Below are 22,845 nucleotides of genomic sequence, written 5' to 3' on the forward strand. Positions count from 1 at the left end.
CACAGTACCGTAAACGTGACGACTTAAAGTGCCACGAATTCCAAGTCTATGCAAGCACTGTGTACTCTAAAACATTTTCCCAGGTCTCTTAATAAATCCCTGCCTGAAATTCCTGTTAATACTGAGCCAAGACATTTTCCCTACGTTTCTAGACACCATTGTGTCAGCAGTAATAGTTATATCAGAACATGTCCAAGTCAAACTTGGTTGGATACGTCTGAATCAGTGGAAAAGAAATAACTGGCAATTCAAAGGCTCAGCTCGAAGAGACAGAGGCACTATTGAGCTCATTAAGAAGAAAATTGCTGAATATTGTGATCGTACTTATGAATCCTCATATCTTTATATATGGAAGATGACTGGCTTCTAGAATAAAACAATAGGAACAAGAACTTTTATTGTCAAGCTACCACTCAGGAGTGGCAGTTCTTCCAGGACCATGGGGGGATTAATAAGGGCGTGAAAACACTTTACAGCTTCCATAAAAATGTATATTCATCAGAACTCTTCAAGGATCAAAAAGGCCTTGCAGAGTTTCACTGTACAGTTCAGCTTCCCTACTATAAACCAGAGAGACTTCTGGACTCCCCAATTCCTACAGAAGAAATTTCCCATGCTACTGAGACTTTTAATAATGGTAAGCCACCAGGGAAAGCAGCATTCCCATTTTAATTTTGTGCATCTTTTGAAGACAAGTCACCCTACTATGCGCCTGTGTACATTTAATCATTCTCTACACACTTTATCAGCAAGCCTTCTCCCTGTAGGAGGAATACAATTAGGTACAGTACTAATTTATTATAAATAAAGCAAAGACCTGGTAAAATAACCTAGTTATCAATGTTTCATGCAACTGTGCCTATGAAGTACTAGCTAACATTCTCGCTATGAGCCTAGAGAAATACCTGCGGCACTGATAAATCCTAACCAACTTGGCTTTATTAAAAAAAAAAAAAGAAAAAGATTATCATTGCATAACACAGGAAAACTGTTGATTTTAATTGAAGCAGCTAGAGATTTATGGAAACCAACTGCAGCTTTTTTCCAGTGATACTGTAAAAGCCTTCAATAAGATCAATAAGGAAACACATTTCACTAAGGAAAGCCTAGGATTTTTTTTTTGTGTACCATGCTGACCCACTTTATGTATTTATCTCCACCCTCAAATTTAGTTGAAGTGTTATTTTGCATGCAAGAGCCTCTTCTCATCAGTGATAAGGAATAAAAAGGTCAGAAGGCCTCAGATTAGGGGGAAAATGGTAGGCAACGATGCTCTCTCTCTGGCGTGCTGTTTGTTCTGACCCCAGGATCAGATCGCTGGCACGATGGAGGAGGCATTCTCATGGGGAGAAATCTCCATAAAATCAGCGTGCATGCGGATGATCTGCTCTTAACTGTAATGAACTCGAGTCATCTCTTACGTATGCGTTATTCATAACAGAACAGTCTGAAGAGTGGTCAGGCTTTAATCCTATTTTTAAAAACAGATGATTCAAAAGAATTAATTGTTTTTCTTTCCTTTTTTTTTTTTTTTTCTTCGATGGCACAGCACAGCAATGATCTTTTAAGTGGCTGCTACAAGATATTAACTGGGAGCAAATTTATGCTATGACCCTAAGAGGCCGTGCTGCGGATAAGCCAAAATAGGTCCGTCCCTACCCATCTTACCAGCCAAACTGAGCTTCCCCTCACTGCCGAGGGCTGCAGGGAGAGCAGAAAGGCTCAGGGACTGCTGCTTGCCCTCTGAAGGCAGGGATGAGAGGAAAGGATGGAGCTGAGGCTTCCTCTTCCCCAGCTTCTGATGCTCAAGTGCTGGTGGAGAGAGCAGCTTCCTTCAAAAAGAGACAAAGTGAAACGATCGTGACTCACAGCAGAAAGGGCTGGAGAGCTTAAACCCTCATCAGTCCCCTATCAGCCCTGAATATTAATAACTTCTATTGGATGAAGGAGAACTCTTCAGTTCCAGAGGAACAACAACTTCATAATTGTAACTGACGTGCTTCATGTTGGAGGACTCCCCAGCAGTTTCCCAGCCGTATGTATACTTTAAGGCATTGCTTTTACACCTCTGATATAAAAAACATGAGCAATATAACTTTTTGCATGCCATTTTTTTAATGAGAAAAAGTGATAAATAAATGCTTGTTCATGGATGGTAGGATTTAATTCCCTGGCATGAAATTTAGCAGGGCAATTAGGTCTAACACCACTACTGGGGTAGCATCCTGGCAAATATGACTAAAAACTAACATTGAGAGGAAAGCTATTTATTAAGTGATAAGGCCAGAGGCTGCTAAACTATGACCCAGAGGCTGGAGGAAGGGAGGCCTCTGGGGAGTAGAAGACATGCACAGGCCGAAAGGGATCTGGACAGGGACTCCTGCTACAGGATGAGGAAGAACTGAGCACAGGAGGTTACAAAGAAAATGCTTTAATCAAAGGAGGGTATTTTCCTGATGGCTGCTCCCTGATCATTGAACTGCTCAGGATGCCACTGTCTCAATACAAGCAAAGACTCACATATGGCTTTACCTTCTGTGCAGATAATCAAGCTGTGATTTTGATACCCGATAGGGGTACCAGGTGTGGAGAAACAACCTGAACCCTGCAGCCCAGGAACAGAAAAAACACCACAGCTCCCAGTGCTGCTGAAACCATCAGTTTTTCTTTCCTGCAACACCCTTCTACATGATGACGTGGAATAGGCTCTCTGCTAAATACACATTCTTGGGGCTCTGGGATGCCTCAGAAATGTATTTGCAGGGACCATGAGATCAAGACTGATGTTTAAACTGGTCTCATCACTTTGAGCAGAAGGACAGAGAGAGGTATTGCCTTGTTAAGGAAAAAACAGGTTCGATATTACAGACACATTGCAGTTCAGCATATTCAGACGAGAGCCCTTCAGTTCTCATTTGGAAATGACTTTTCATTTTAAAACTTATTTGCTCTACAGTATTTTACAGAAGCCGAAATTGGAATGAAGTTTTCTGGATTTTACATAAAATAAGTATTTTGACTGACTTTAAGTAATTATTTTGTAAAAACAATTCTCTCACAGTGAAAATTGGGCATGGTGGGGAAACATGGGATTTTGTTTTGATTCCTAAGCATAACACTGGCATTCCCCAGTGAAAGAAAAGTGAATTGTAGCCCCTTAAAAATTTTCCTGAGATGATTTTCAAGGGTCATTTTTGGCAGAAGGGACTGTGCCCTGGCTGGCCTGAAGGAGCACGAGAAATAGTAAGAGTAAGCCTGTGGAGTAAGGCTCTGTATATCTCAGTTATTCAACTGACCTCTGTGAAGATAAAGCCACTAATAGCATTGGTCTGGAGATATCAAAATGCTCCAAAACCTGTCAACAGCTCAGAAAGAGCCATAAACAGTCAAGTAGCAGCTCCAACTGGTCACTTTCTAGGCTGACCCAGCAGCTGACATTCCCTGGATGCTCTGAAGAAGAGCAGCACTGAAGACGGGATCCTACTGAAAAAAATGCTGGTCTAGAAAACATTCATGTAAGGGTGGCAACCTGAACCCTGCAGAACTAACAAGGAAAGCTTGGCTCACTCTGCCTTTGGAAAATTAAAGCACTGGCATGGAAATCTTCCTTTCTCCAGCAGGAGGAGGAAACTTTTCCACTAGATAATAGGTTCACCTGGCATGGAAGCACGGTGAGTAAGGCAGCTCTGCAGAGAAAGCTACACCAGGGAGTGCTGACTTGGCTGAGAGCCCTCGAGATATTTTCTCACAGCTCAGCTGCTACACAGAGACCTTTCAATGGCATAACATACGACTCAACCTACTGGCTTATATGACTTGGTCAAGTACCTGATGCAGCCATCTATTTTGTCTTTTTCTTTATTATAACTAAAATAGAAGAATATTCAGGCCTCCTCCTGCAAAGAACTAAAATGGGTATCTACCATTTTGTACCATTTTGCAATAAGTCTCTACAGTATGATGCGATGCACTTGCAATATATCAACACTGCAATCTGTATTATCTCTAATAGTTTTAGGATTTCTATTTGAACTGCCCAATAATATCGCCCACTCAACCATTTCTTTAAAATGGACAGCAACACTGGAGAAAGCTTATGCATACATTAGTGGGGATGAGCTCCTATATTCAGCTGTGAACAATAGCTCAGGGATAGTAATTTCCTTTTAGCAGTATTCAAGTCCCCCCAAACTCTCAACTAAAACCCAACTATATCTTTGTTGTGGTTTAACCCGGCTGGCAGCTAAACACCACACAGCCGTTCGCTCACCCTCCCCCCTCCCTCTCTGGGATGGGGGAGAGAAACGGGAAAGTGAAGCCTGTGAGTTGAGATAAAGACAGTTTATTAAGACAGGAAAATAATAATAACAATAATAATAATAATAGTGATAATGGTAATAGTATTAACAATAATAATGTGTAAGAAAACAAGTGATGCACAATGCAATTGCTCACCACCCGCTGACCGATGCCCAGCCTATCCCCGAGCAGCCGGCCCCCCCACCCCGGCCAGCCACCCCTATATATTGTTTAGCATGACGTCAGATGGTATGGAATACCCCTTTGGCCAGTTTGGGTCCTGTCCTGGGTCTGTCCCCTCCCAGCTCCTGCTGCACCCCCAGCCTGCCCGCTGGCAGGACAGAGCGAGAAGCCGAAAAGTCCTTGGCCTGGTGTAAACACTGCTCTGCAACAATTAAAACATCAGCATGTTATCAGCGCTCTTCTCATCCTAATCCAAAACATAGCACCCTACCAGCTACTATGAGCTACTTAACTCTGTCCTAACTGGAACCAGGACAATCTTGTAGAAATTCCCAACATCCTACAGAGCCAGACACCTGGGAAGGCAGATGACGGTCCACACCATGTGATGTTATGCATCTGAACCTCTAAAACCACTGTATGGAGCCCCAGCCAGGCTGCGAAGCCAACATGGGCTAAGTTTAGCAAGGTTAAATCTAACTTTGTAAAAGAAGGCCAAAGTTTTCAGCAACACTGGGATATTTTCTTATCAAGTTCCTTATTCCAAATTTTTGAAGACCTCCTTACAGCCCTGTCTAGTCTCAAAGGCGTTGCAATGTCCCTCATGCTCTACTCAGAGCAGATCAACTCTCACTCTCCTTCCAGGCTTCCAGTACTCTGCACACTATGACTTTGCTTTTTAGCCATTTCTTCACCTTGTTTACCCTTAAAAGCTGAGAATTTTTCTCTTTGGGAACTTCTTGTTGCAAGATGCAAGGGTTTCTCCTGCTTGGACTTAATGCAAGTGAAGGTCTGTGTAAGCAGAAAAATTTGATGCAAGGTACTGCGAATCTTCAACCAGGTTCTGATTTTTGAAAAACCCAACATTTCAGCAGTGAGAAAATTCATAAGTAGAATTTTTGTTGATATAAAACATAGCAATAAATAGCAAAATTCATCAGTACTATTTGTTGTAAGAATAACGAATTAAAGGACAAACTCAGCATTGCCATGTTTTCTGATGTTTTTTTTTCCCCTCAGTTTCAGATGACCCATTTGCAATGGGCCAGTGAATACTGTACTTCAGTGCATATTCTTGACACATCTTTCACACAAAGTCTCCAAACACCTCAGAAACATTAATAAATTAAGCAGCAAGAGCAGTAATAATTTCAGCTTTACATTCACAGAACCTAATTCTCAAAGTCTTCCTGAGTATCAGTGGCAGATCTAAAAATGAAATTCGATCTTCCAATCAGTTTGAATTATGCTTTGCTACTAGACCATGCAATCACACCGACTAATTCAGGTTGGAAGGGACATCAGGAGACCACCCTGTCCGTCCTCCTGCTCAAAGCAGGGCTAACTTAAGCTCTATACCAGGCTACTTAGGGCCTCATCTAGCCAACGTGTGAAAACCCACACGTGTGAAGGGAGGAGACAACACTGCTCTGGAAAACCTCTTCCAGTGTTTGACTACCTGCAGAGGGAAAAACGTTTTCCCTGATCTCCCCAGTTTGGTGTCATCATGAACGTGGTGAGAGTGCACTCCCTCCCATCAATGAGGTTGTTAATGAAGAACATAGACAGCACTGGTCCCATAATGGGCAATGCAAAATCCATGCAACACGCACCACCTATGTACAGCCAAACTGCCACCCACTCTACAGTCTTTCCACCCAGTCCATTTCTTCTCAGGATAACTAACTACCAGGATATTATGGCAGACCATGTCAAAAGCCTTGCTAAAGTCAAGGCAGACATCCATTTCTCCCTAATACTCAAAGATGTTACTTCATTTATTCAGAGAAAGCAATCATGTTTGTTAGGCCATGATTTGTTCCTGATCAGTCCATTCTGGCTATGGCCTTGGGCACTCTGAAATACCTTCCATGAGAACCAGCACCATCACTTTCCCAGCCACTACTGTGAGGCTGATGGGCCTCTGTTTCCTCCTTCCTACCCTTTCTGAAGATGGCTGCAGCATTATTTGCCTTTCTCCAGGCATCAGGAACCTCCCCCAGTCACCATGGCCTTTCAAAGATGAGAGACAGCAGCTTCAGGATGACACTAGCCAGATCCCTCAGCAGCCTCCAGTGCGGCCTGTCTGGTCCCATGGACCAGCCTATTTAAATAGACACTGACTTCCTCCTCTTCTACTGTGGCTACTTCCTCCTTCCCCAAATTATGCTTCTAGGAAATGCTTGGGAGCAGACTCACAGTAAAGACGAAGGTTTCATGGAGGACTGGGTTCATACTACCCTAGTCTTTCTTCTCCTTTTTGCTGCTGATAAACTCGTGGTAGCCATTCTTGTCGACCTGCTCAAGCCTCACCAGTTTAGATCCCAGCCAAGCTTTGACCTTCCTCCTTCTGTCCCTACGTGCCCATCCAGCACTTCTGTGTTCCTCTTTGGTAGTCTGCCTCCACTTCTACCCCCTGTCTGCTTCTTGTTTGCATTTAAGCTCAGTCAGGGGCTCAGCTGTCATCTCCAGTTTGTATTACATAATTTTCTCCTAATTTTTTTGAAATCTTATACCCAGTGGCACAACTCTCCTTCACTTCAACAGAGCTAGAATTTTAACACCCTTTAGAAACTGCTACTATCAACTTTGTCAACTTGATCATAGAAATTTTGGTTCGCTGTCATCCTATATAACAAATAGATGCCTCTGCTTTAAATGATTTGTTTTATACAATTAAGCTGAACCTAAAAATGCAATATTTTAACACGCAGTTGTGTCTTGTGTCATCTAACAGCAGCAGCCTCCCAGATATGAACTAAACAATACTAATTCACTGTGACAGCAAATATAATTATAGTCTCCCACACAGAATTTTAGCAACTGGAAAATGTTTTCCAACTGTCTTCAACAGTACGCATGAACATTCAGCTATGCTATTTTCACTTTTCAGAACTAAAATAAATATATGAAAACTCCGTGAACTTTTTCTTTCTGACATACATGTAAAGACCTGAAATTTAAAGAGAGCACTATTAAATAGAGTCCTTCTGGAAAGCATTAAATCCCCCAAAAAACAGAAAACAATAAAATTTCATACACATTTTTGAGATTACATGGGAAAATTTTCAAACCTGTTTTCATAACTTCCTGGACAACACATTCATACTCAAACCCTAAACAGCACTTGCTGTTGTTTGAGGCACTGTAAAATGAACAGGAAAACTTATAAATATGAAGATGATGTTATGGCAAACTGATGTTCCAGTTCAGAAATATTTTTCACTATGAAACATTCAAACCAGTTTTTGACATACATGCTTTAAGATGTGAAACATTTTAAAAGGGAAATGGTTACTTTGAGATATTAAAAACAAAAATTGCTAGCAAGCATATCTGAACGCATGTTTAGTTCATTCTCTCTTTCAAAAATGAACATCAACAAAAACTTAGCACTGGTACACATGTACATCCATTTCTCACTCTGCTCTCTTTGCCTGCTTTCTTGCGGCTCCTTCAGTCTAAAATGCCCTCCAAATGCTGGTGCACTTGGGTTCTAACTTCTTCTTCCTTCAGAAACACCCCTACTGGCATTTCTTCTGAAAATCTCAACAAGTCAATCTTTCTAAACACCCAAAAGCTCAAGCCCAAACCCATCATCTTTTGCTCACAATCTGAAGATGCTTTTGCTTCAACAACAAAATCCCAACTTGGTGACTGTGAACTAACTCCACAAAGCCTATCACTATGTCTTTACTTTGTGTATCTTAAGATTTATCTCTGTCTCTCTGGTTGCCACTTCCCCAAGGCAAAGGTGATGTTTTTCCACACATTCTGTTTAACGCTGATTGTATTGCACAGATAATTTTTAATTACCTTTCTGTTCAGAGCCACGCCATCTTCACAGTCCAGCACCGCACAATCGACGTTTAGTGATGGGATTTTTCGTATCTTCTTTTCGTCATCCGCAGGTACGTACAGCACAGCTCGCCTGGGAACGTACTTGTGAGATGATGCAACGTGGTAACTGAGCTTGGGAACACCAGCTGGCAGAGGAGAATTCAGCCTGTGAAGGATATCGGTGAAATCAGACTCTTGGCTACAATGCTTTAAAGAATACTTGACTATATTTTAAAAAAGAAACTTTCTTATATAAATAGGAGCAGTTTGGGTTTATTTCTCAGGAAGAGCTCAGGTAGGGAGATATCAGTATTACAGTTAATTACAGTATAAAGCCCCCAAATCACTATGTTCAACAGAAGTTGCAAACTTTAACACCCAGAACTGAAGAAATGCCAGGTCTGAGGTTATCCATGTAGCCTTGATTACACTGCCTGTTCTGTGCACTGTGACAAATATTAAATACGGAAGCGCTTTTGGTTTTTACTCCCACTCTGTCACCGGACTCTTCTATAGGTTGGAGGCTGTGCTGGGAACAGATCAGGGCTGCTTTAGCAAGGAGGCTGCTATCTGCCACGTGTGCTCCAGAAGCTGGATGGCATGCTGTGAATGAAGCAGGGGTGTTGGTTAAAACAAACACCATTTTGCAAGGTTGGTTTTGCAACCTTAGCATTATTTCAACAAACGTATTTGCATGCAAATTTTAAATAAGCAAAATGGTTGGAGAGGGAAACAAGAGAACAGCCAGGAATGAAAACCCCACATGATGTGGAACCTCACTAATCCCAACGTGTCCTCTCTGAAGCCTTCAGGCTTTCAGACCCACAGCACAGCCCTTGATTGACAGAGCTCCTAAGCTCACCAGCATCATCAGCAGGCTGTTGGCCACAGCAGCTTTTAGCATTTATAAACACTTCGTGCACTGCACTTGGGTGCAGGTGCGAGCCCATGGCACCACGGGGCTTGAGTGGGTTGCCCCATTATGGTCCAGAGGCGTCAGGTTTGCTGTGGTCTCCATCCTGCACTGGTGGTTCCTGGAGAGGAAGCAGCCAATCCACCTCAGATGCGGTGCTGGTGGGCCGGGAGGCAGTGGGGCTGCCGGGGGAGGCTGCCCTCGAGCGCAGTAGGGAGCTCGCCTTGCTCCATAATTACAGGCCCAGGGAAATAAAAAGCAGCCGGTGCCACTGTGTTTCTCGGCCTTCCAAAAAAAGCCCTTGCCTGTTCCTGTTCCCACCCATTTCATGGTGTAGCCCCCAGGCCTATTCTGCTACATCAAAAATGAGGACAAAATAATACAATTTGCCTTCGCATCCAGAGCACAAGTCACTTACACCACAAACTAATCCCACCATATAACACCATTACGCATTATCATGTATATTATTCAGCACTCTGAATAATGCAAAGCTTTTCTAGCACCGCACTGAATATGTCATTATCACATCATGTCAGGGACCCATGCGTTCTCCCATGCCCCTCTTAATAATATTTCCCAAGTTGCTACATTTGGATGACACAAGGCTCCATGCGCGCATGGCTTTCCTTCAAAGTGAACACGACTAACCCTCTCAGACGCCTGGAAACGGGTTCAGTCAATCGAAATTGGAGCCAACGTGAGGCACTGCTGACAGACCACTATGATACTTGCTTTTCCAAGCTAACCCCGCCAAAGCATCCTTAGGCCTGGCACTCTGAAAGCTGAATATCGGTCTTGGGTTAAAAATTTGAAGGCAGTTTTTATCACATTTTATCTTGGTAAACTAAGCAGAAAAGGACAGTTATTCAACCGTCTCCTCTGCCAGGTCCCTGCATGTCCTGTGTGGAACCATTTTATGAGCCCACAAAAAAACAAACACCAACTTCTTTTTGTAGTATGTCTGGTAATGCTTAATTCAGCCTAAGCAATGGGGCAGCTTTGCTGATAAAGAGAAATGACGCACTATTTGTTACAAAGAGCAGTGCTAACCTTGCTAATAAATCCTCATCTCCAACTGCAGCAGCTCCAAGACTTGGGCAGTGGAGGTCCTGACACTCAATACCAGGAGCCCTGCGCTGAGTCTCTCCTAAGCACCATCCTTGCCCCTCTCCTACAAAGCACTTCACGTCCCCTGCCTTGTGTTGAAGTGGGGACGATAACACAACTTGAAGCAACTCAAGTGGCTGCTAGTTAAATCCACTTAATCCCATTTTCTTGTAGCAGCACTCTTTGGGAGAGCAAGGAGGAGGTGGAAGAGTGGTTTATCTCAAATGGAAAGAGGAGGGTCTTTCTTCAGTGTGACACAGAGGTCAGTAAAGAAGTCCACAGTCCTTCACTAAACATATATGAGGGGACAAAAGTGATTAGTTTCCATTCTTCTTCTCTGATGGCTTCAACCCTGTAGTGCTGGAAGCACAAAGGAGCCAAAGAGCTCAGTCCATTAATAGTTAACTCCGGCCTACAGACAAGCAGCCCCCGGAGCACCCTTACTGTCTGCCTCCCACCAGCCCCTCTACCCGCACAGACTTGATGGAAGTGGCTAAAACCATCATCTCAGAGCACACCAAGGGGACTTATCTCCTGTCACACACACAAGTCCCGGGATTTCTTCAAGGGCTGAAGCCAGTTTCCCCTTCACCGCTGCAAGCCCTGCGAAGGCCACTCTGATTTGAGCACCACACACAGCAGCGTAGAGTGTCACGTACATGAAATCCTCGGTGCCCACAGAGCAGGTTCAGTCAGGTGTCACCTTTAAGGTCTGCGATCTTCTGTTTAGGTGGGGCAGCAGTGTGGCCTCCCCTCAAGAAGTGGTAGATTTAATCCACGATGCTACCACCTGGTGACTGCAGGTATCTCCTTCTCAGCTTTGTAGCCCCATGGGCCCAAAATGCAGGATTCTCAGGACACAGATTATTATAAACATATGCCATTTTGTCAAATTATTAGTCTTAGGAAACATTTTAGCAAGTCAAAGAAGTACTAATTTTTTCAAGAGGTGTGGCCAAAAATGAAGAGTACGGGAGGAACTGCTGTCAGCTGTCCAACACAGCATCTTCTTTCGAAACAAAGAGCTCTAGAAATGCAAGTGTAAAACAAGGCTCTTCATCAAGGATATGTAGTTGTGACTGCAATAAATATTTTCAGGTGCTATTATTTTGCCAAGTATGCTTTTAAAACCCTGTTCTCACTGCACATATATAGTCATATTTTGTGTTCTACAATGAATGAATTGCAGAGTAAGAAGCACCTGTATTAAGAAGTCTATTTGCCCATGGACCTTTTGGAAACTGAGAGTGGCAAAACCCAGCATACTAACAGTTAGCTATTCTGGTAGCAAACACTATCAGGATTATCTCGACTTCTGTTATTTTGAAAGACTGAAAACATCCCCAGTGTGGTTACTTTTTTTTTTTTTTTGGGGGGGGGGTGGGTGGGTTGGGGAACAGCACTGCAATCTCAGTTATATCATTAACCCCATGCTGTAAAGAGGAAGAAAATCTTGCATATGTTTCCTGACTGCAAGTATTTTAATGATTCAAACTAAGCTTGACTGTGCCTAAAACTAAACACATGGACATAAGCCAAGTGAATTTGCTAAGACAACGTTTCTTCCTCTAAGCACTGCAAGTTAAAATGAGGACTAGGCTATTGGGTAATGCTCATTAAATTGTTTTACTGCAGCTTTTCATTCACAGCATCCAGCAGCATGCTGCATGTTTGTGGGTCTTGGAAATGAAAGTAAATTTCTTCAGCAAACAGAGCGCTCCACTAAAGTCTTCATCAAATATGTAAAAGTAGCTAGCAAATTAAAGTTACTCTTGATCCTCTGAGAACAGTTTCACCTAAAAGCAAACAGCTCATCCTCAGGAAGGAGAAAACAAAACTGTTCTGATTACTAAGAGGCATTGCACTTTGCAATGGCAGCCATACAGTGGGACAGCAACCAACGAAACTACTGAAAATTACAGAGATTTCCCTGATGCATACTGCATTTTCACATTCCAGCGTTGCTCGTGCTCACACATTTACTGAACTGTACGCACCTGTGCCGTCTCGTTGGAGCCAACAACTTATAGCTCAGGAAGTAAAGTACTCCCATCAGTTATTTTCAGGATCAGCACTTTAACTTGAGCCTCTGCTCTATGTTTGTTTGCTAGATCGAGTCATGCTAGAAGAGACCCTACACCATCACGTGCCCAACACATGGGAAAATATCCATCGCTTGACAGTCCAAATCTCTACTTCTACCACTCTTGGCACAGTGCTGGCAAAAAGTTTCTAAAGATCGTACTTAGGCATTTAAAGAAAGCCGTGAAAAAAGCAGGAAAAATTCCACACTGTGCATTTTTGAGCCGTAACTGGTACGTAACCACAATCCCAGATATCCAGCAGGGTAGCGTGGCAGAAGGACAGAAGTGACCCAAAATCTAAGACCCCACTGAACACAACACGGTTAGTGTTTCAAAATCTCCTCCAAGCTAATTGTCTGCTGTGTGAAAAAATAAAAATAAAGATAAGAAATTAAATATAACGGCTTTACTATGTCTGATTTACTAGGGAGTAGCTCCCAAACATGCACAAATAATTGACCAAAGACAAAGGCAAGTTGCGGGAAATTACAAAGCACCCCAATTTGCATAGTAATTCTTTCTAATTAAGGAAAGAAGCTAGAAGTTGTTTGTTATAAACATCAGCAGGCCTTGTGCAAATACGACCAGCTCACAACCGAGCTAAGCATTCGTCAAATCAAAGCGACTTTCCCGAGAGTTTTATTGGTACAGCTGCAGCGCATGCATTTTATCACACATGCTAATAATCCTGGTTATGGCACTAACATTTTAATCATTTGTTCTGTGGGCTTGTTTCTCAAACAATTAGCACTAATGAATGGCCAAAATACCTCGGATCATATATGTCTAATTGCAGTCAAGAGCAGTTATTGTCTGCACGTACATTTCAATTCACCTCTGGGGATAATGTTTGTTAATTGTATTTCTTTATATAGCAAGTGAAAAAAGGCTGTTCACTCCAAAAGGGACTAAGTGTTCTCTTCTTTCCCTTTGTTCCCACAAGAAGCTAAAGTCACTTCAAGAGGCACTTAATCCCATCATCCATGGTTACAATTGCCTTACAGCATCAATCAAAAAGAATCTGAAGTAAAATGATGCAGCTATATTGTGTAATTAAAAGCAATTCAGGTAGTTATTGCTTGGGGCATTTTCCAGGTCCAAATACTTCAAATGGCACCGCGGGGATTCTAAATACTGTAGTGTTTTAAATTTGGTCAACGACAATATCTCACAGAGAAAGGGGAGGAATATGCAAAAAAAAAATCTCCTAGTGTGTATTGTAAAGCAGAAGAAAAGAGGAGGAACAGCTAACGTTTGAAGTGACAAAATCTACAAGTCTCCATATAAAAGGGAAATAAAAATATCAAGAAGAGAGAAAAGGGGAGGAAAAAGAAAAGGACCGCACTTTTAAAGAAAAACAAATTCCCCGCAAGTGTTGAAAAGTTAACATGTGAAAAAATGCTAACGTTTTCTCGGGCGGAAAACAAAAGATGGTTTCACCAGCTTTGCGGCCAGAATACGGGGCTCCGAAAGCCCAGCGCTTTCCTAGGGGAAAGAAATTCAAGGTAAACTGGTAAGTTCTGCTTTTTTTGGAGGAAAAAAAAAAAGGCTTATGTTAAAAGAGAAGACATATGATATTTACTTGTGTATAAAGCCAGAACTTCGCTAAGGTGCTTTACCCAACAACTGCCACTAACAGTGATCCAATTATGCTAAAATAAAAACTGTGGCTTTTCAACATATCAAACACTCTGCTTTACATTTTGATTTCTTCCTTTGTTCCAAAACCACTAAGGTCATCTCCCTGATGCTCCAAAGAAAAAAAAAAAAAAAAGAAAGAAAGAAAATTGAGAAATCCTTCAAACCTAAATATCCACTTTCTCCCTCCTTAACGGCAAGGCAGCAGCCCCTTGCTCAGGCAGACAGGGGCGAGCAGGTCTCGTGGTTTAGGGCTTTTGAAAAGCAGCTTTGCTGATGAGTCAAAGCGCCTTGAAAGAGGCATTGTCTGCTTTTAAAGTCCCCAACAAGGCCGATATGATCTCACAGCGATGTACCGCCGAGATTAATGCCCCTGAAGCTGATGGAGTTATACAGGTGTGAGATGCCAGGAGCCAAGACGGGAGCGGGATCCCCTCTCTCAGGTCTCGAGAAAGTGAGAGAATAAACCTGGGCATTTGTACAAAGTCACGAGGGATCCAGTGACGGGGACGGGGGGCAGAGAAGCGCGGAGAAAGCCTCAGCAAAGGACAAGTCGTACCCTCCGCAATGCGTGCTCCAGCTCTCCGAAGGGGCCGACTGGGTCGGGGAGTGGCTGCTGCTGGAGAGCCCAGAGCAGGGAGCAGGGCAGAGGGGGCTTCCCAGGGACCCCGGGTCAGCGCTCGCTCCAGCAGGCAGGACACAGCCTTATACCCCAAAACCAGAGACAAATGACACGGGGAGGGAGAGTCCCTCTGATAAAAAAAAGAACACAACAACTGTGACACGGAGAAGAGTCAGTAGAGGAAAGCAGCGCAGTGCTTAAACGAACACTGAGTACCGCTGCAAAAGTTGCTGGCGAGTCGTTTTAGGGAAAATGTGTGTCTTCAGCTGCTACTTATAATTTTTCCTATCTCCAGTAAACCAATGTAAGCCCTGTAACTGGAAACCAGAGCCTTTCTGGGGCACAGATCGAGCGCAAACCAGTAACTTACTGACAAAGGCTTAAAATCACGGACCCCTAAGCCATAAAATGATGAAAGGCTATCACAGGTTAAATAGTTAACCAAACTTTCTCCTCCCACCAGCACTAAACATTAAAAAAAAAATAAAAAACGACCTTTTATTTACCCCACCGTGTTCTTTCAACCACATTTGACCCCGTTGTTTTGGTTCACTCAGAGCTCCACCATGGCTTGAATCGCTGTGACTGGAGATGGGGCTTTTCTTTTCAGTTCAGAATAGCCGAATTGGGGGGGGGGGGGAGGACGGGGAGGACCTTTATCGGCTTCTCCGATTACTAGAGTCTGGCATTTTCACAGCAGCAAAAATAGTTTGGGCTTAAGGAAGATGCGAGTGTGACCGTTCTTCGATTTAATAGGGAAATTTAAGAAAGAGATTTAAATAATGGGTCAGGGCCACGAGGACTGCTTGCTCCTCGTGGCAACAGGCTGCTCGTAGCGGAAAGCCCGTCCGTGCCTGCGCGCGTTTGCCATCACCCAAGGTTAACTGGTGTCCTGTCTTGGGGAGCTCGAACACACGTGATGATGCCCTGTGCACGGCCTGCTCCCCTCCTCACGGCGCGGCAGCCTCGCGGCGGCCTGTCACGCCAACACGGCACGGCTGGGCCACGCCGCCGGCCCCGCTTCGCTCTGGGCATCAGCCAAGTTCCTGGCTCCGGGGGACACCTATCGCTGCCCCGCCAGACCCAAACCTCGGACAGACCATGGAAAAATTACGTGTTTGTCCGCAACACATTCACCAGGCCTCGCTCACCGAAGGAAGGTGTAACCAAGATAACAATTCGCTTCCCTGTTTTCCTACAGATAGAGACATTTTGAAGTTTTAATTTCTATAGGTACATTTTAAGTGGTTTCATATATTTAATTAATGTTACTTCTCTCTCTCTCTTTTTAATCCACATTTTTAATAAACCGCAACACTCTAAAGAGATTTTTGAAAATTTTGTTTAGCCATATGATGTCCTGACAGAAGCTCGTGTATTACGTATTTTTTACAGAGTTGCAGCTACCAGCTGCAAAATAACATTACAGCAATTTTTAAATAACAAAAAGATCCCACAATAAAACCGAAGATTCAGTACTACGTCAAGAGGCTCAGAAAGGAGTGCACACAGAATTGCTCTTTTGAACATGTGTGTTGCAAAGTAAAAAGAGATTACTTTGGATGCATGGCGTTGATTTATGATTTGTTTTGGTTTATCACTGTTGTGTACAAAGCAAAATGCACCATGTGTGCTCAGGGCTGTGCAACACCAAGGAAAATGCATGTCTTCTGAGGCTGAGCATCCTCCAGTTTAGGACAATCACCAACAAGCTGTAACAGGGCACACGATGTAGAATTTTTCCTTAGGAAGTAAATAAAAAACAAAGTGCAAATCAATAACAGTGGCACCTTTATAGATCAGACAGGTAGCCTCTGCAGAAAAGTTGAATCTTGAGGAGGTGCTCACTTTGTACAGTCACCAACAAAACTCTTTTGCCTCTAAGGGAAACAATTTGAACTCTCCACTCCAGCCCATTCTGGGCCACTTTTTTGTCACTAGTTCTGTCACAACACTTCCACATGCATACGTTGTGCACCCAGCCACGTCCCTATACACACACACACACAAAAATTGATAAAAACATTTGGACAGAATTTGTTTCTCCCTGGATATGCTTCTCCCCACTTTTCTCCACTGTTTCCCTCTCTTCCCCCGTGCCGCCGCTGACCCAACCGTGTGCATGTGTGGAAAGTGCTGCGTGGCCAAGAGCAAGATCAGGATTCAAGAATTAAGTGCTAATTACTCTGATTACTGTCTGAGGCCCAAACAGCTAAAGCCTCCAAACAGTAAAGGACTTGCTAACGAATTCCATGTAAAATAAGAAATATGTGCTTGACAAAATCAACCTCAACGAAGCCCGGCTCCTGCCTGGTGAGTGATGGTGCAGCTGCTCACACCAAAGCCTGTGCAGGTCAGAAATGCGTATATGCACAGTGTGAGATAAAAGGAAAATCTGACCAGCCCTAAAGTTAGTTCTGATTCATGATGTAGTTACAGTAAAACTATGCTGAAGATGTGCCTGCTAATATTTAAGTGAAGTAAAGGAATAAAGAAAAATGAGTATCGATATACTGGTGCGGAGGAAGCCATAGGAAGGAAGAAAATTTCCCCTCGCTTTGTGTCTTTCAGGATTTCTGATGTTTTATTACCAGTTTTATTCTAATTTCAGTTGTGGTGGGGAGATTTTGCAAAATGAGGTTTCCTTTGTACTTCTGAGATTTTTTTGCTAAATGGGCCATATTTTATGTTGGCTTGCAATTTACGGCATTCCACACTTGCCAAACACCAACAGCTCAGTGATTCCTGTACAGTTACTTAGAAGTGTATGCAAATTACGCTACTAAATAAAGTGCAGACATTTTTACTACTTAGGGAAAACAAAACAATATTGCGGTCTTCTCTGCACTTTGAGATCGCTCCTGAAAACCTGCTCAAGCATGTGCTTCACCCAGAGAAATCAAAAGGACTAGGCAAACACCTACAATTAACCATGTGCTTAAGTGCCTGCAGGACTGGGGATTAATTCGGGATTCTGAAACTCTTCCATTTCCCTGTGTTCTTAGGCTACACATAGACCAGCCTCCTATTTTCATTTTTTTTTGGCACAGAGACTTTGCAAAATTGAGACTCAGAAGCTTGCACATGCAATCCAGCTGGTGAACATCTTTTTAAGGCATTTGTTTTCAAATGGGGAAAGAAACTGCATATTATTTTCAGAGTACTATGAGAAGCAAAAATATGATTTATGTTTAGCCAAGCATTGCAGATTGAAGAACTATTTTCTATTAAAGTGAACTTATTTAGAATGATTTCTGTGCCAAAGAGCTAAGCAGTGAAGAAAAATTCAGCAAGCAATTAGTAAATATGAAATTGCTGAAGAACAGTCTGTGGAACCATAATTCTAAACCACATCGCAATTACATCCAAAAGAAAAAGGTAATTACATCAAAGCTGGTGTAGTATGACAGGAGAAAGAACGAAAACACACTGCTGTTAGTTCAACAGCAAATGTAGCTATGCTAATTGGAAAACAATCACTGTCTGCTTTTGGATATCAGTATGGTGCAAATTTTAAAATATTTCCAAAACAGACGATAAAGAAGAACACCTGCAAATATTGCAGTGTTCCAGGCAATACTTTAGAAATGTCTACAGGCAGAAATACTACACTGCAGTACGGCTCAGGATGGCACAAACAAGCATCTGTGTTTATTTTTTAACTAGTCAGATTTATAAGAGCAATGAAATCCCTACATAAGCATTTTATATTGACCTGATATGGACTTACTGTTTTAACCAGCTTTTTAACTAACTCCACAAGTTAATAAAGGCAACTACATGAATCCTTATGGCCTATACATTAAGATAAGAAAAACATTCATTAAGCAATATCCAGACTGTTTTAATTACAGAAATATCACTCTTATTTGTAGTATAATGTTCGTTAAGTACAGTATAACATTTTCTTAAAATGCCCCAGAGGCAGTTAAACTCTTGATTAGCTATAAAAAAAAAAAAAAATCTCGCTTAACTTCAATCACGGGAGTTAAAGTCTACTGCAATGAAATTCCAGTACTTTTAATTATACAAAAATGTCATATGTAAATCTTATTAACCATGAAAACATTATATAAGATCAAATGAATTTTCTATGCCTCTATCACTATTAAATTTAAACAAAATGTGGGAATCTTTCTATGACAGTTATGGTAGCAGTAATAATAAGCCCAGCCCTATTGCCTTTGAGAGCGAAACCAGCTGAAAAACAGATCTTATTTTATTAATTTCAAAAGATAGCAGAGGTGGCCCAAAAATTCTGACTTCTAGGTTTTCATGCCTTTAACTATGTCTCTGTTCGATTAGCTAAAGTTAAAAAGTACAAAATTAGTAGCAGCAGTGGTACTAAGTAACCTTATTGAGATTGCAAAACTTCCTCGATCTCCAGTAAATAAACACCTGGCAAAGCCTTATTATCCAATGTCTTTCCCTGTTCTTCTGTGTATTTTTGTATGCTACAAGAATTAAAATCATTACTGTTTTTGTACAGATTACAATGAAAAACCAACACATATATTTTCTTCAGTATTTATCCCACATCTGCCCATTAATCTAAAGCCATTCATTCTATATTTGCTAACAACATCAAGAATTTAAAAAATCAAGAACAAAGTGATGTCACATTGTGAGACTGGATTAAAAAACTCAACACATTTAAAATGCACGATGAAGTATTATTTTCTGGTTCTTGTGTACTTGGCTTTGTATTTTCAAGCTTTTCATTACAAAAGTTAAACCCAGCTATGTTCTTTTAAAGTGGAAAAAAAAAAAAAAAAAAAAAAAAAAGCTGACATTTTAAGAAGTTGGTCTTGAAGGAATACCAAATATTGTGAAACTAATGATAAAAAGTTGGCAGCCATCAATTTAACTTGATCTTCCCCATAGCCAGCTGAAGGATATTTTTATAACATGGGAACAGGCACAACGACACCTAACTCAGAAGCACACCTCCAAAACTGTCTCCTTGGTAAGGTCAGGACACTGGAGATACGAAATGTAGTGCTCACCAGTCTCTTTGGGCTCAGTCCCCTCCAGCCACCGAGCCCTCTTTCTCAAGTGGCAAGCTTATGCAGAGAGCGCACCAATGCCACCCAGAAAGGAACGAAGCCCCCTCGCTCTACTGAGCTGGGGAGTCAGATCCTGCTGTCCCCAGGGACGTGTATTTGACGTATGCGCTCAGAGCCCTAGGTTCACCCTCCACAGGGGGATTCAGCCACAAACCCCCTCCTCACCCACATGTGGGGCACTGAAAGCCTTGAAGGAGGTGACCGCACTGGGATGAGACGGACCCCACCGGGGGCTGCCGACAGCAAGGAACTGGTCTGAAATAATGTGTTGGTCATATCACCACGGCCTGTCTTACCAAGGATGAACGTTGCTGTGTAGGTAAGCTCGAAGGCTGTGAAAGTGCCAGACCTAACAGGGTGGATAACATGAATGTGTGAGGGCGGAAATAGGGACAAAGAAACTAAATGCAGAAACCTGCTCTAGAAAAAAAAATATATTTCTAAGCTACTTTGATTTAATTATCTCTAAATATTCTCACAGAACTTCAGATTGGCTTTGCCACACCTTGGGAGACTTAAACCGGTCATAAAACCATGACCCCGGCCCCCACTGCAGATCCCCCACACGGAAGCCCCATCCCATCTGATGGTCAGTCAGTCACTGGCCACAGGCTGGAGTTTAACAAATCATCATCATCAAGAGCGGAATAGAGATGAGGTGAAAAATCAAGTTTTCTGCAGAGCACCATGGTTTTATTTTTACAAAAGAGAAGTCCAGTGAGCAGCCAGAAGCCGCTGACGGGGCACTGGAAGCACCTGGTGGGCCTGGCTCCATGCAAGTGCAAGCACGAGCGCTGACATTACAGGCTCTGTGGGGGCTTCTTATCTGTATTTCACAGGTGACATTGCTCGCGAGGCCGCGGTTGCCACAGTAGATATTTACTGGGGTCAGAAAATGCAAGAAAAAGCCAGCTGAAACTTTGGTAATGCTCAGGAGTCAAAGCCGCTCTCCTCCCCGACGGCCTTGCTTCACCGGATGACCCTTCCTACAAAACACCGTGGCTTCGTTCTGTGTGGATTCCCTACACATTACACACCACCACCAGCAGCCCCCCCGCCTGAACCCCAAACTTCAGAGAACAGCCCTGTCCCACGCTGCTGGCTGCGGGGGGGCAGAGCAGGGCCTGGCTGCAAGAAAAAGGATGGGATGGAAAGGTGGAGGGGTCACCGCCACAGCAGCGAGGATTTCGCTCCCCAAATTCATGATGCAGGCTGATTGGTACTTATTTAGTGATAAGCAAAGAAGAAAACCATACTGCCTGCCTTGCAGCCTGCACAAATAAAGGAAATTGCTTTTGGTTCCTAACGTTGATATATAATGGAGAAGCAAAAGTCCTGGATTACATGGAAATAAAACATATAAGGAGAAACAGGATTAGGCCTACTTGCATTTAGCAGTTTTTATGATGTTTTAAACGAGCAGCTCTGTTTCTCTAAGTAAATATTATAGCACTGAACATCTGTATAAAAACTGAACAACATACAGACTCTTTGAACTCACTGATATATAACCTCATGGAAAAAACTCCCTGTGAAAACATGTAGGGGCATCACGGTGTTTTCCTTCAAAGGTCCTCTTTAATGACCTCTGTCATGAATACAGGCTCAGACTTACGGAAATTAGATAATTATGTAACATATGCCTTCTATCCTGTACTGGAAAAAAAGGAAAAATAAATCCATTCCCAAATTTGTCGGCTTTTTTTGATTGGGCATCATCTGAGATATACTTTAGTACAAAAGTTTTTATATTGAAATTATCTTGAGATACATTTTAATTCTGCAGAGTACGTCAGTTAATCTGTACTAATATTAAGAAACAAAGAATTGTAAAGGAGGCAGTCCTACGAGTACTGAAATGTGCTGTGGATCAAATTGAAATGTTCTTGCTAAATATGTCTCTCAAAATTGATATTATATATACGTAATTTGGATGCTTTGAAACACCAGTTTTAGTCTCACATCACCCCTTGTTTGTCATCACCTGTTTCCTTGCTGATAGGAGGAATGTCATGGAGTTTCAATTTTTATCTTCCTGAATAACATTTTAGTAGAGCTAATGTCTCAGTAACAGCAAGGTTTGTTGTCAGAGATTAGCATCTGATGAACTGCAAAAAAATTGTGGCATATCCACTCACTTCTACAGAACACTTCCAGAAAGCAAAGGATTTCCTCCTTTTTGGGTCATTTGATTTTAAAGGAAAAAATGCAAAATAATAATCTCACTTGCTCTGGGTGCAAGCAAGAAAAAAAACACTACTTCTTAAGAGTCTTCTAAAAAAGTATAAAGATGTAATTAACAATAAACCTACAAACTATTCCTGACACTATGAGAAACTGGAAATACAGTATGATATCCTGTCTTAAAAATAAGGTTGTCTTCTGGCTTGTAACCATGACAGTCAGCGGTGAATATTTATTTACATGTGTGCATGCTTACGCTTATATATATGTGTCCCTGTATAAATATATATATATACATATGTACAATTTACTTATTTATGCACGTATAAATCTGCACATAAGTACACACACATATATATACCAAATATGACACAGTACAACAGTAGCATGTATCAATGGAAAGCGGCAAAAAGAATTCATCTTCCATAAAGCAAAGACATAAGAAAAGTGATCTTCCCCACAGATTTTAGCCTCAAATACTCCTCACACTTTGCTGGAATAAGCTGCTTTTACCCCCATCTCAGGTGATGTCATTAGTCTGGGAATTCTCCAACGAAATATTCAGTCCCACCAGGCCCCCACACCCTAGGTGGAAGGCTGTCCCATCACTAGTTACCGATGCCAATGGCTTGCTTTCGCAGTGCTTCTGCACGCTGTGCATCCACACGCTGCAGGCATCCAACCTACCTTGCAAATACAGGTGTGGCCCTGCAGATTTACAGCTGCTGTGGGCTGAGGACGTATCTCACGGAGCTGAAGCAGCTCTGCCCTTAAGGTTACTGCTTTCCGTCTCTCCAAAATCCCCGCCAGAAGAAAGCGAGCAACCAGATACTTCACACGTGACCCTTCTTCGTTTCCATCTCTTAGAGCTCAACATTTTCAGACATAAAAAAAGTAAGAAGATGA

General features: G+C 42.3%; 1 protein-coding gene across 3 annotated transcripts in view; it reads right to left on the reverse strand.

Moving 5' to 3' along the window:
* Positions 1–22,845, reverse strand: part of CLYBL (citramalyl-CoA lyase) — a 160,818-nt gene that overhangs the window by 69,411 nt on the left and 68,562 nt on the right. For all 3 annotated transcript variants that reach the window (XM_066986351.1, XM_066986341.1, XM_066986358.1), the window contains exon 2: positions 8,299–8,488. In XM_066986351.1, coding sequence (XP_066842452.1) covers positions 8,299–8,488 — 190 coding nt within the window. The remainder of the gene's footprint in view (positions 1–8,298; positions 8,489–22,845) is intronic.

This window comes from Anser cygnoides, chromosome 1 (genome assembly GCF_040182565.1).
Source record: "Anser cygnoides isolate HZ-2024a breed goose chromosome 1, Taihu_goose_T2T_genome, whole genome shotgun sequence".
Taxonomy (NCBI): Eukaryota; Metazoa; Chordata; class Aves; order Anseriformes; family Anatidae; genus Anser; species Anser cygnoides.